A 15,000-nucleotide genomic window follows, 5' to 3' on the forward strand; every position below is an offset into this window, starting at 1 on the left:
ATGTTCACAAGCGAAGGAACCTAATCTTTCCCAGCAGGGAGCCGAGCGGCTCTGTAAGTGTATGAATGGAGATAATATCTCTGTAATGAAGCCCGTTTTGTACCATCAAAGTCTTCAAAAGGGCCTGAAACTCGACCTCCCTCTTAGCACTGGCAAACCCTCTGTGATAGCTCCCATTATTAATTGTTTTCTCTCTCTTGCTAACTCTCTGACTCACTCCCAAATTTCTTTTGAGGGGTTTTGTTCCTCCCCATTGGTATTCCTTGCCTGCTGATACTTATGTTGCACATGTAGGGCTTTTCTTTAGTCTAATTATCCTCACCACTTTTAAATGTAGAATGTACAGCACATGACGACACAAATAATTTCATGTAATGTATAATGTCATCAAATAAATTATAAATAAACAAACAAACACACACACACACACACACACATTCAAATACATAGGCTATAGATACATATATGTGTTCTTAAGTGGGGTGTGCAGTGTTTGTAGTGACACTTTCAAAAATGTGATTATGCAACAGACTCTTGATGTTGAGTGGCACAGTTTGTGCCAGTTCCTATAGTGCAGGTGCCACTACTATCTGCCCCAGTCTATGTAAACATCCGTTTCTAAATCAGGACTGGCCACTCAACCGCTGCCACGGTTGTGGCCGTGTGCGAGCATTGAGTCCGAGCACAGGACGTTTGCATATCCTTCTTTCGTGACCATTGTCCTTTGTGGGCCAGCGAGGAGATAAGAGGAGCATCCGTCTGATAAGTTGCCGGATTCTGAAAGATTTCCCATCTCCACTCGTCCCCTCTGCACACCAAATACAGATTTTACACCGATACAGTGGACCGGCCGTAGCAACTCTTTTTTTGAAGAATCAGCTGATGTTGACAGGCGGTGATAAATCATGCGGAAGTAGTTCATCATGCAGACGGCTCACATCAATCATACAGAACCCGAGATAATCTGCCCGCCGATAAAGCGGGACCAGATCAAACATTCAGATGTTGTCTTGTTCGCATTAAGCACATGGTCACTGTTGGATGATCAAGAAACCACCACCACAGACCGAAACACCACACACACACCACACACTAATGCACAACACACTAATACACCACACACTGAAACACCACACACACACACCACAAACTAATACACCACACACTGAAACTCACATCTCATCCCATATTAAAGGGGAGCAGTACTGGTGGGGGAGTGCAGTAAGCGCCACTGTGCCTGTCTTCATAGTCAGGATTAGGGGCTCGCAGGTGTCCCACACCTCTGATCTGTTGTGTCCTCTAGCAGAGACACATGCTGGTGTACTGTGATGGACAGAGAATGGAACGAACCACCCCTTACCCACCCACCTCGCCCGCCCTGGCTGTCAGGTGTTAACACAGAATCCACAGTGCGGTGACCTTTGTAGCCAGCAGTAACTGAATCTCATTTGGGCTAATCTCATCTATGTAACCCAAACAGTGCAGATTTCTGGAAGGACGATACCTTTAAATAGGATGATTTCTGGAATTATATTTCTAAGAACCATATCTTCAGATATGATGATACACTCAATGATTTAAGTGAGCAACTATGGTCCGATATGCTGTTCAAAGCAGCAAGCTTTTCTCAAGGTATTTGTGTAATCTGTGAGAAAATGAAATACTTTCTGTGTTCTACATATAGTCTGCTCATAGTATTGATTCCATAGATCATTTCCATGATATAGAGCATCAGACCTTACATTAATGCCGTCTTTACTTCACTTTTCATAGTTTCAAAAATATATGTTACATAACGATGGTGCAAAACAAACATGACGTTATGTTAATTGTTAGGAAAAATGTTGCATGCTGGAAAAATGTGATCAACATTATCTGGAAAATACTATGTTTCTCAACATAACAAATTAGCCAACCCTGAAATCTCTCTCTCTCTCTCTCCCTCTCTTTCTCTCTCATTCATTCCACTGGAGAGTGGCTGCACATGCTAAACCCATTTGCCAACGTGAGTGTTTCATAAACAAAACCTCCGGCCCAGGTGAATCCCCCCCACCACACACACACACACACAAACACACACACACACACACACCAAAAAATGTGCCCATCTGTAAAACAAATAAGTGACCCCCACATAGGTGTGTACGCGTCCCCCGGTGATCAAAGTGTGTGAGAATGGCAGTCTTGTCCTGGCCTGGCCATTATCAGCGGGCCTGAATGGCTGTCTTCTCCCCTTTTGTTGGCCTGCTCATTGACAGTCACTCACCCGGCAATGACTGTCACACCACCGCAAAGAGCTCGCTGCCGACAGAGGCTTGCAGCCACATCAAACAAGGCTGTCGAGGGGGCCCCCGGCTTGTGAACCGTGGCAACAAACACCTTCTGATCCTCACCTACATCGGCGCAAAAGGACACCCCTGCCCCGAGGCCACTCTGATCTCCACGCCACCCTTGAGCGGAGCTGAGGAGGGCCAATGCCCAGTGCGGCCCTCTCTATCACACACAGTGACCTTTTAGGTAACACTTAAGCGTTAGCTCCTGGCGGCAGGGAGGATTTAGGGGAGAGGGAAGTCGTGAACTCTCGCACATTGTTAAAGTGAACTTGGCACCTAGCTACTACTTAGATTGGATTTAGTAGGATGAAGATAGTTCATATAGTACAAGAGGTGAATCTGTACACTTTAAAATGTCGGATTTTTTTTACTCTACTTTAACTCTGATTTAATTTTGATTTTGAGGAACGTTAACTTTACTAAGTCGGATAGAAGTTTGCTGAGTGTGGGACTGATTTTATAAACATATTTCCTGACTTAACTGGGTATATACACTACTGGTCAAAAGTTTGGGGTCACTTTTAGAAATTTCCATTCCACTCCATTATGGACAGAATACCAGCTGAGATTGTTTGCATTGTTTTTTTTTATCAGGGCAGCAGTTTTCGGATTACATTATGTGCTTACATATTGCAAAAGGGTTCTCCAATGTTTTCTCAGTTAGCCTTTTAAAATGATATCAGATTAGTGAACAGAATGTGCCTTTGGAACATTGGATGAATGGTTGCTGACAAGGGCAATGTAGATATTGCATTAAAGATCAACCATGTTTTTCTACAACAGTCTAGAAACCTTTTGCTATTATATAAGCACATAATGTAATCTGAAAACTGCTACCCTGATTAAATAAACAACGCAACTGATCTTCTGTCTACAGTATAATGGAGTTGTGATCTGCTGTCTATAATGGAGTGGAATGGAAATTTCAGACAGCATACTGTAATAGCCTACATATTATACCACCTTGTGCCTGTGGTATTGGAGTTCACAATAAAAGTTATAGAAGTGGCATAGACGATTATTTTAAGAAGTAGACCTGGATGGAACCCTGTTGATTATTAGGCTAAGGTTTAACATTTTAAAAGCTTAAATAATGTGTGACTAATATATGTATTAGCCTACTATCAATTATCATATCAGTAGGCCTATGTCAGGGACATTTGGAGAGAAGGTATGCATTTATTGATAGGTCATTTATGTCTTAAACTGGGATTTGACGGTGACACTAGGCCTTCAAGGTACAGTCTAGTCTATGATTATAATCCAATACACTTTTTTCAGTTCAAGCCATACACTATTCCACTAATCAACATGAAAAAAGATGAGTGCAATTTGATTGACTGTTTAGCACAAATATATATTTATCAAAGCCATTTGCCAGAATTATAGAATTTATTTAATAGTAGTGATCATCCTTAATGTCCCAATACCTCGTTATAATACTGCAAGAGGTTCAACCCGGCGCTCAGGTAGAGTTATATAGTCTGTAATAGGTGTTCTTGGGGTAGGGAAAAATACAATGATACAAAAAAGGCAGGTCCCAGGCACTCAGTCAGATGTAAAAAGAGGAGAAAGAATGAATTAAAAAGCCTTTATTTGGTATGGCTTAAGTTTTTTTTTTTGGGGGGCTCTTGTATATATATTTTTTAAAAATGACTTAAGCCATACCAAATAAAGGCTTTTTAATTAATTCTTTCTCCTCTTTTTACGTCTGACTGAGTGCCTGAGACCTGCCTTTTTTTTTTAACCTCGTTATAATAATTTAATTTGATTGAAAACCATAAAGCTGTTGGATAATGATAGACTGTAAAGTCTAATTGAAGGGACATTCATCACTCTTGCTGTCCATGTGCTCTTTTCATGTTATGAATTAGGCTGATGTTGAAGACTTGTGAAGAAATTCCAAGAGAATCTCACTAACAGCAGGCTATTGCTTCACACAGCCTAAAGGCTGGCGATTGTCTGTTTAGTTTGCTCTAAAGGAGAAATACTGCCATCTAGCGGAATTTTATAGTGTTTCCCCGAGTGTAAGCGCTCCCTGAATCTGTTTTAAATTGATAAACACAACGTGAAAATGTAGCCTACTCATATATTTTTGACGGTTTTAAAGAATTAGACACAGAACAGAATTTGTAGACTGATGAAATGTCCAAACTGAGAGAGATATTAACACGTCAACTAGAGAAAGGACAATATACGTATTAAACTAATTACTTACGAATGAAATGCATAAACATTTGGTTATTTATAATTTGTCTGTGTATGCTTTTCAACTTGTCTTTACTGAATCCTCGCTTCGTTCGACATTTCTGCGTTCGTTCAATCTAGGCTTTGACATATCGATGTATTGGTATGCGAGTGCTCTTGTCTGGAACGAAATGGCGGCCTTCTGTGAGGGATAATGCGGTTGTTGTAAAGTCTCATGTCAACATGTCACTCTTGAGACTATGTGCCTTTCCAAAGTGTCTAACAAGCGGCATGGTCGTTAATAAAGCTGCGCGTCAAGTGCTCAATGCCAACCACTGTCGCTCCTGTTTCAGAATTCAGAATAACTTTGAAAAAACAATCACAGGTAAGTTTACGGCTATCCCCAACATGTCATGTCAACGTTACATTACAGTATGAGCATTCGAAGGCAGCTGTACCGCAAAGTCTTTAGCGTCGTGTTTTTGCCATACCGTCGCATGTCTCCAGTTAGAGAACAATAATAAAAATAAAAACAACACTCGTTGTTGAAATGTTAACAAATGAGGCTGTAACCTTCTCGACCTGTACGCGTGCAGTGCTACACCTATTGCTATAACGGTCATGGCATGCCTCATAACATTGTAGGCTTACATGCATGAAGTTAGTTTTTGAGTAGACCAGTCTTGTCAGTTTGAGGTTCGTTGTTCCTGTGAGGTGCTTTTCATTTTCTTGATCTCTGCAGACACCACTTTGGTTTGTCGACGGCGCTATTCCGTTCTGATTCCGAAGAAAGAAGAAGGGAAGACTCGTATGAGGCAGCAGCATCAGCTTTTGGATGGTAAGATATGTGTTTGCTGGTACAGGTGGACACATAACTGTATCAATTAACTGTGGTGGCAACTTAATTTCACGACTTGAGCTTTGGAGAGGCTCGTCAGGCTAGCTTTGGAGGGCAATTGGCCTGGAGGACGTGTGTGTGTGTAGTGTATCTGTAGTGTATGTGCAGGGTGTGTGCTTTTATGCTGACCAGGTATTTTGACTAATTAAGTGCTTCTTGATGATTGTGTAAGTGTGCAAGCAGCAATAAGATATTCTCTTTCTCTCCCACAGTTCTTGAAGCCAGGATTCAGCAGCTACAATCTGATGTCATTTTAGATGTCTCAAATGTACAATTTCTCAAAGTACCACAGACTGGTAGGGGCACTGCGTCAGCTAAGGGTCCAAAGAATGTGTCTGGAGAAAGGGGTGAGATGCCTAAAGCAGGCCAGCCCAGGAACACAGAGACAGGAGGCTCCTCCTCACCGAAATCACACAACAGCCGCTGGATGGAGAAGCTGAAAAACGAAAAGTGGAATAAAACGAGAAAACAGGCGCGCCTCCAGCTGAAGCTTCAGGAAAAGATGAAGAAGGAGAATAAAGGCAGCCTGATGCTGCCAGGCACATCAAAAAAGACAATCTCAACCACCAAAAAGAGCAAGATCACGCAAAAACAGGAACAAGCTAAGACTAAGAAGCAAAAGTCTCCCAGACCTGCTGTTGCTGTCCAGGAGACGTACTCGAGGGAGGCTGAACTAGCTGAAGTGGAGGAGCTGGATCAGCAGGTGAACCAGTGGGTCTCTGCCAATGCAGAGAAGCTTCTAGAAGACAATGAGGGGAATCGCTATGGGGATGCACAGCTCAGTGTGCGTTGCTTCCTAGAGGCGTGTGTGTTCATCGGCGACGTAGACCGCGCTCAACGCTGCTTGAACAACCATCACCAGAACCTCACCAAGCGCAAGCTTCTGTCCATGAGTGCCTACAACATCATGCTGAGAATCTGGGCTAAAAGAGTGAGTCCCACGTACACTAGGGTGCATCAAATTTGAATGGGAAATTTAAATTTCAAAATATCAATTTGGCTGGCATTGCATTTTGTTCCAATTAACATAAAAATTACTTTTGCACAGTTTTGAGTAATTCCATTGAGATTTAGGGGTGCCACCTAACACATGAACTTTGGCGAAATTTCGAAAAATTTGCAATTTTTAGTCTAATTGCCAAAAGTTGACCTGGAAATGTTTAGTACAGTGAACTTTTATACAGTAACATGTTCTATAGGGTTAGCAAAGTAAAAGTTGTTTGTTTGTTTGTTTACTTTCAAGATTCTCCATTCACTGTCCTAAAGACAAAATGAATGGAGGTCAATGGGACATGTTCACGTGGCCTTACCCTGAATTCTGTGCAGCAGTGATGGATGTCAGACACACATATAAAATTTAATTGACTTTATTGTTAAACACAAAGGGCGATACCGACAAACTTAAAAGAACAAACCCTCTCTAGTGGCTAACTCACTGACTAACAGGGCCTAATGGTAAGAGCTGACACTAACTAAACTCCGAACTTAACTGCTCAGTCTTTGCCAGAGTCTCTGCTCCACTGAGCAACATCACCAGGGAGAAATAGAGAGGGAATGGAACCTGAACTCTGAACCTAGCCAGTGTGTCTCCCCCCAGATATGTCTCCCCCACCCGCCACCCAAGAGTAACCTTCCTATTCAGGGATTAGCTTGGGTTTGCAGCGGCAAAGGTTTGGCTGTTGGTTGCAGTCATGTTCAACTCACACACACACATATACACATACACATACACATACACACACACATACACACACACACACACACACACACACACATAGACACACACATAGACACACACATAGACACAGACACACACACACATATATAGACACAGACAGACACACACACACAGAGAGACATACACACAAAGACAGACACACACACACACACACAGACAGACACACACACACCCACACACAAAGACACACAGACACACACACACACAAAGACACACACACACAGACAGACACACACACACCCACACACAAAGACACACAGACACACACACACACAAAGACACAGACACACATACAGTAACAGACAGACACACACACACACACAGAGAGACATACACAAAGACACAGACACACACACAAACAGACACACACACAAACAGACACACACACACACAGACACACACACACACACAGACACACACACACACACACAAAGACACACACACACAGAAACACACACACACACAAAGACACACACACACACACATGTTCTCCACAGCCAAAGAGATAAATATAGAGAGAGAGAGAATAAGGGATACAAAGGAGAGAAGAAAGGCTCACCCAGAGAAAGTGGATGAAAAAAGGAGAGACAGGGCCAGATGTATGTTTTTGTGCCCACTTCAGGCATATTTCATTCGCAAAGTGCATGTAAAAGCATGGCGATGTACAAACAGGCCGCACTGAGGAAAAAGCGTAGACTGCCTGTCGTGGGAGCTGCAAATGGCTATTTGCGCTTTTCCGTGTCATGCATATGCATTCATAGAAGGGTCAGGGGAAAGTGGGAGTATCGCGCAAACACAGGAGACGACAAATGCTAATAGCATTGATTAGGTATTCCGCCATATGTATGAAAACAGCGCATGTCTGTTTTGCGGTGAAAAACTTGCGCCTGTTAAAAGCAGGTGTAATCAAAATCACGGTTGAATGCGTCAATTAGAGAAACTTTTAGAGACAGCTGAATAAGTATTTAGAGCATCAGTTTTCTTCATTGTGCAATAAATAGTTCAAGTATTTTTAAGTAGATTAGTAGAACTACTAGGCCTACTCTGTATGTCGCTGCTCGTTGACATCTTATTATCATGTATGATCGCTAAAGTTTGTTTCTTTTTAATGTCACAATTGGTTAACTATTCAACTGCGCTTGTGGTTCAGCTGTGGGCACGCAATTAGCTTTGCAGAGGGGGCGGGGAAACAACTACAGATATGATAGTAATATGTAATAACACATCCAACATAGATCAAGATCACCTCAAACCGAAAGATCACCTCAGTTTTCTTGAGCTGTAATATTGTTTACCTCAGATCTCCATGGCGACCATTGAGCACTGTTAACCACTTTATCCAACAAAAACAGATGTGCGGTGGCACCCCTAAATCATAATGTACTGGAAAAATATTTTGCATGTGTTGTTTCTACATATATTGGAACACTTTTAGCACCCAGCCATATCAAAATTCAAGAATTGTGTTTTTTGATGCACCCTAACGTACACTGGTGTTGATTTGCTAGTTTTGACTCTCTAAATGAAATGATGATAATTCCTGCAAATTTCTATGCACTCAAAGCATTTAGATGCATGTATTTTGTTTTTCTAAATGGATGACTGAACATATACCATACCACAGTCATCATTCCTGTTATGACACTGATGACACATGGCCTACTACATTAAATAGTCATTATCTATTTAAAGACTAGTCAATAGTCAACTAACTGCCTTACAGATGGTCAATGGTGTTAAAACATGTTTTCCCTTTTCTTTACCAATGGAAGGGTTCTATTAGCCAGATTGGGCGCATTTTTACCCTGATAGAGGAAGCTGGTCTCAAGCCAAACCTCAGCTCCTACTCAGCTGCTCTGGAGTGCATGGGCCGCCACCCAGAAACGTCCCCACATGTCATCGACAGGTAAGACCCTATATCATACAAGCCGCCACCCCGACACTTCCCCGCATGTCATCAACAGGTATGACCCTACGTCATACAAGCTAGCAGATAGTCACTGATGCATGTGCTGTAGTTGTACTGGCTCAATTCATGGCTGTTGCACAATGTGATGACCCCTAGTTGGCCCACAATTCTTTGCAACTGCTCAGTAAACTGTGGCTTGATAAATACAGCTCTGGAAAAAATTAAGAGAGCACTGCACATTTTTCTGATGTCATGTTACGGTTGCTGAGTGACATTCGAATGAATTGACGGTCATATTAAAAATTAAGAGACCACTGCAAATGTGAATATGCCCGTCAACTCATTCGAATGTCACTCAGCAACTGTAGGATGACATCAGAAAAATGTGCAGTGCTCTCTTAATTTTTTCCAGAGCTGTATATCCAGAATGCATGATAAACCACAGCCTGGTTTGCTATGTCAATAAACTGTGTTGTGGCAAGAGAGTTGGCGCTGGAGCTCTGGCACAAACGAGTATTTGCATGTATTCATTCTCATTATCTCAAAAGTGCTTCATACAAATGCAGAGGGCGCACAGTGGACGTGTGCCAAACCCCCATGCCTGTGATGCGATTACAGTTCCAGGAAGTTGAATTGAATGCAAACAGGAGAGGTCATGGCAGGACAGGCAGATCTGTTGGTTCATTTGAGTTGCCAGATGTTTGTTACTTTAGTGTGTGACTTGCTGAATATTTTGTTGTTTTTTTTCGATTATATGAAAGTGTCACTTTTTGAAATAAATAGGTCATGTGCCTTGTGTGCTTGAGAGAACATGAAATTGGTTTGACCAAATGGAATAGCTCAAGGGCGTTTAGGCTTTTCCTCACCCCTGACAGCTAGCCTGTTTCCTTTACCCAGAAGAGCTGTTTGTTATTGTACTTCTTATTATACATTAGATGATGACCTCTGGGACGTTTGGGACTTGTCCCTGTTTATGCCTGTGAGGATATTTCAAGGCAAAAAAAAATACTTTTGAGTGGACAGTTTTTGCACAGCACATTGCATATTGCACATTGCACATTTATTAAAGAAGCTGCACAAAACTGTCAACTCAATAAAATAGACAAATATTCTGGAATGTTTTTTATGACAATCCTTGAGATATTAGCCTCTAGGTGATTTGGTGGACTGTGGAATGACCCACACCACCTAGAAAAAGGATCTGTGGTTTGCAGCCCATTTATTACAGTTGTACTGCGATTCTTCTTATTATGCATGAGGTGATGACCTCTGGGTCACCTGGGATGTTCAAGGGCAAGAGATGTGATAATGGAGTGTGTCTGTCATTGCAACATCGAATATGTCACCTAGCCTATATGGCAAAAAATAGATCTACCGGTACACACTTTTCTCAGTTTAGATGTAGCAGATTTACAGATTATTGAATACATTTCTTGTGCATAGATGTTCTCTGCTTGTGTTGGTTGTTTTACACTAATGTCGCTGAAAAGATGTAGGTTTGTACAGAGAAGATGTATAGCCTTACATCATACCTGTCAACATTTAGCTTAGGGGGGGGTGTCAATGTTTATACCGTATCTGTGTTTGCATATTTAATACGTTTCATACACGTGTTTCAACACTGCATTTCGGTCGTTGCTTTTACCTTACCATTACCTTACGCATGCCAGTTATGTATCCACCAGCTGCCTGCCTGCAGCCTACTTCCAAAACTCCAAAGCTGCTTGCTGTCAGATTTGGTTCCGAGGGCACAGGTTCAGTGTATCAACAACACTCAATAACAGTTTATGTGATGTGTTAATCAATTAAATTCCCAACAATTTCACAACAGCTAGTTCTGGAGTAGGCCATTCAACTAGCCCGCTTGCTTACGACGAGACTCAGACTGCGCATTCGGCACCCGCTTCCTTATTTGGGTTTTGGGTTGCCAGGTTTTAGCCTATGACAAAACGGTTGAAATTGAAACTAAGTGATCGTGTATGTGTAGGGTGTATTTCATACACAATCTGGCAACCTGAATGGATCAATGATTTTAAAATGAAGTTTGATGGCCATGCAAATTACGGAAGTTTTCCGGGAGAAATAACAAAACGGGAGAGTGCTGGGAGATGACCTTGAAATATGGGAGAAACCCGGGAAAAACGGGAGTGTTGACAGGTATGCCTTACATAGACATTCACAAAGTAATGTTGAACTCCTTCCAGCCCTTTAGTAATGACTTGCTGTGTTTAGGTAACTGAAATGACCACTAGAGTGCACTACAGAGTTAGAATAGCCCGATATACGGTACATGTGAAGAGTTTTGTTCCAAAACGCTATGTCCTCCATTTTAATGAATTTTCATAAATCATTTGTTTTAATTTTGTTTTCCAACTAATGTCAGTGGAAATATAGTTGGGCATTGATATTACCTTAAATACACAATAAAATTACATGACTTATTTATAGCGTTTTGGAACCAAACTCTTCCTGTTTTCTTCAGTATGTGTCCTGCTGTCTGCTTGGCTGTATCGGCTTGTTTCGTTGGTGCTAATGAAAGACTTTGAGGATATGATGAACTTCAGGATGCACAGTATGTCTTTTGTGAAGTTGAATGTACACAAAATTCCTAAATAGAAAAATTAGTATGAAGGTTGAAGAAAAGATTTAAAAAGATTTAAGAGTCTTTCACTATTCATACCTTGATACATTCTGTCAGCTTCAAACAACCATCTCTGTTACATAAGCCTAAACATTTCCACATGCTGAGCTTTCAGTCATGTCAGTCATGTAAAGGCATCCTGTCAGAAGATTCAGCTAGCAGCCACACATCAAAGTCGCACGCCACCCGACGTGTCTTCTTTCTGACAAACAAACACAAATGTCAGTGCTCAGTAGTCCAATGACAAGTTGGGTGGCCAGCCAATCGATTGGCGTAAGGCAATATGAGTGACTCTGTCGTCCTGAACCTGAGCGCTACGTTATCCTCAGGAGTGTGGCAGGGTGTTTGCGTCGGCCTGACCCCGTGCACTTTTCATCCTCTCTCTCTCCACTGTACCTTTCACCAAGAGCTCTGCAGCTTCCAACATGCTCATGGCTGCCAACTACGTGGGTCAGCTACTGTCTGTTGTACCATGGCCAATATAGAGGTTGCATTCTCTTTTTCTGTCTCTCTCTCTCTCTCTCTTCCACTCTTTATTTCTCTGTCTCTCTCTCTCTCTCTTTTTTCCCCTTTCCCTCACTGTCGCTTCTCGTCCTCTCTCTCTCTCTCTCTCTCTTTCTGGCTCAGCCTGAATATTGTCTCATTTACTTTTAAGCAGATGACTATTTACTCAGCTAGGAGTCACTCAGGGGAGCAAAGACATAGAAAAGCCATTTTCTGGACTGTTGGATCCTATGTATAAATGGGACCCAATAGTCCAGAGACCCACCCACCCCCACCCCCACCCACCCCATGTTAATTGTATTTGTATCAGCGGGAGGGTGCCAGCATTAGCACACGCTGACTTTAGAAAGCAATTATGTGATAGTTATTTAATCATAGTCTGGCGCCAAGGCTCAGAGGGCTGACGGTGCGGCTTACTCAGCTCCCCAGGCTTGAGCCTCTCTCTCGTCTCCCTGCCTGTGGTGTCCTGCAGTTCCCCTTGCATCCTACAGAGGGCAGTGTGTCCACACGCAACCCACCAGCTAGGAAACGCCTCTCTCTCTCTCGCACACACACACAAACACCCTGTTGCTTTGGAAACTGTCAAAGTCTGTTCCCTGCTTTGGATGTGACAAAGAGCATCCCATAGCTGCCCCAGTACACGGTCAGAAAGCAGACAGAAGCATTACGGAGCGTGGCACTTAGGGAGACGTGCACCCAAAGTGGCCTCGTAAATGATAGATAGCCAGTCTTGAGTCCTCAGTATTGTCTTACGCCCTACCTTCCTTTGTTCTGCGTCTCTGCAAATGAGCCGGGGCTCGATGGGCTCTCTGCCCGCACTGCACCGTGCCGTGCCACGCCGTGGCTACAGTGCCATCAATATTCCGCTCACCGTTGGCACACGCCGTCGCCGACGCATTGTTTTTTTTAGAATAAAAGTAATGCTCACTCTCTGTGAGAGGCAACAGCCAAAATGTGTTGGAGTGCATGGGACATATTTTGATCGTTTAACCGTGCATTAATAAAGACTTTACATGAAAAGTGTCTTGGATTTCCTCTTCTTTTTTTGGAAGTTTTGTTAAAATGTGGACGTGAGGTAGTAATGAATTCAGTCAGACGTTTTGGAGTCCCTCACCACGTCTCCGTCCCTCTCTGTCCCTCCACAGGTGCCTGCAGCAGATCGAGCAGGACGGCCTGAGCGTTGACGACCTCTTCAGGCAGACGGTCTTCCGGCAGGACGAGAGAGACATGGTGCTGAGCGCCGTCCACGTCGTCAGGCCCGACTATCAGCCCAGCGGCCTCTCAGACCAGCAGATCTGCCCCTCGCCGCTCGTCCAGGAGTTCTACAGAGAGGTACGGTCACTGTTGACCCATGGAGGTGTCCAGAATTTCTGTAGCAGGTTTCTCAAAAAAGGTGCATTGTATCAAGGAAAAATATGTGGTAGTGCTTTGGTAAAACTTGGATAAACTTTCGTATACTTCGGTAGTTGTTATCCAAATCTCGTCCTCTCCAAGGAAACTGTCAGAAAGAAGCAAAGACAGATCTGTCTCCGTCTCTAGATAACGCACATTATATGTGTTTGTTTCGCTAGCCTCCAAATCTGCTGGGCTTTGCTTTGGAGGCTTTTGTTGGAGAGAGATTAGGCTTGTGCATTGGGTTTCTGTCCCAGATAGTGCAGCCTTGGAGCAGACAGAACACAGCTGAGACTGTTACAGACGGAGACAGAGAGTGCGAGACAGAGCTTTTCACAGAAGCATTTCTCCACCACAAGGGAAACACAGTGTCCCAGCTCAAGGTTTTGGTAATGATGCTCCTTGCATTCTCGACAATACTTCACCCTCCAGACCCCCCCCCCCCCCCAGTAATGATTTATCGGAAGGGTTCCACAGAATACATTTGTAAAAGTACTTTTCATATTTGTATGCTTACATTCTAAATCAGTCAAGGCAGACTAATGTGCATAGTTTGTCTGGCTTGGTAAAAACTATTGCTGACAGGAGAGAGAGATTTCTGGCCTGGAAACCCTGCAACTAACGAGAGCAGGTTTTATAATAAATGTATGTGGATGATTTAGACCTCCAAAACATGTACATCTTGCTGTTTTCACAGATGATTGCTGTTTTCTTGGTACTGTGGGATTTATACTGGTCTTGTGACAAGATTAGTCAGATAATCCTCAATAAGAGTCATTGGCTCTTTGGCTCCTCTCTGCCATGTCTGTTTTTCTCCTTGATGAGTTGTGGATGTGAGGTATTTAATGAGGAAATATCTCTCCTGTGCTTGAAAAGGGCACTGTTGCAGAATAGCTGCAAGTGAAGGAAGCCTAGCCTTTGGCCGAATCTCACACATTTAGAGATGCTTACCCAAGCAAACCAGTAAATGAAGCAAATAGAATAGGAAACGCTTGAGGAGACTGGCGTGGTGGCCTAGTTTTCTCTTCATGCATTTCAGGTGGCGGCGCTGACTACCTATTAGCCTGGCCAGCCCAGCCCATCCCAGTGCTGTGCTGTGCTGCTCTGCTCTGCTCTGGACTGGCCTGGCCCACAGGAGTTGGAGGTGACCCAGGGGAGTGTTGGCTTGCCAGGCTCTGGGGCTGGGGCAGGGGCAGGGGGAGGGGGGATTAGGGGAGGTAGAGGCGGGCGTCCCAGCTGTTTGCTCTGGGGGTGCTTCTCATAGCTATGCACCACACGTCTGCCTGCTCACCCACCCACCGCTCCTACTGTTGACCTTTACTGGCCTGGGTCACACTGACAGCTGACGTGCTTTACACATGCACACCAGATCTAAATACACACACACACACACACACA

At 43.3% G+C, this 15,000-nt stretch overlaps 1 protein-coding gene across 1 annotated transcript in view; it reads left to right on the forward strand.

Moving 5' to 3' along the window:
* Positions 1-4,721: 4,721 nt before the first annotated feature.
* Positions 4,722-15,000, forward strand: part of polrmt (polymerase (RNA) mitochondrial (DNA directed)) — a 55,605-nt gene continuing 45,326 nt past the window's right edge. Inside the window, exons 1-5 of the mRNA XM_076278252.1 lie at positions 4,722-4,905; positions 5,263-5,358; positions 5,631-6,349; positions 8,929-9,062; positions 13,356-13,542. Coding sequence (XP_076134367.1) covers positions 4,764-4,905; positions 5,263-5,358; positions 5,631-6,349; positions 8,929-9,062; positions 13,356-13,542 — 1,278 coding nt within the window. The 5' untranslated portion in view covers positions 4,722-4,763. The remainder of the gene's footprint in view (positions 4,906-5,262; positions 5,359-5,630; positions 6,350-8,928; positions 9,063-13,355; positions 13,543-15,000) is intronic.

This window comes from Alosa pseudoharengus, unplaced genomic scaffold, assembly GCF_046254945.1.
Source record: "Alosa pseudoharengus isolate Yale_2024_CS ecotype anadromous, Long Island Sound unplaced genomic scaffold, YU_APseudo_1.1 YU_APseudo_1.1_scf_11, whole genome shotgun sequence".
Lineage (NCBI taxonomy): Eukaryota > Metazoa > Chordata > Actinopteri > Clupeiformes > Clupeidae > Alosa > Alosa pseudoharengus.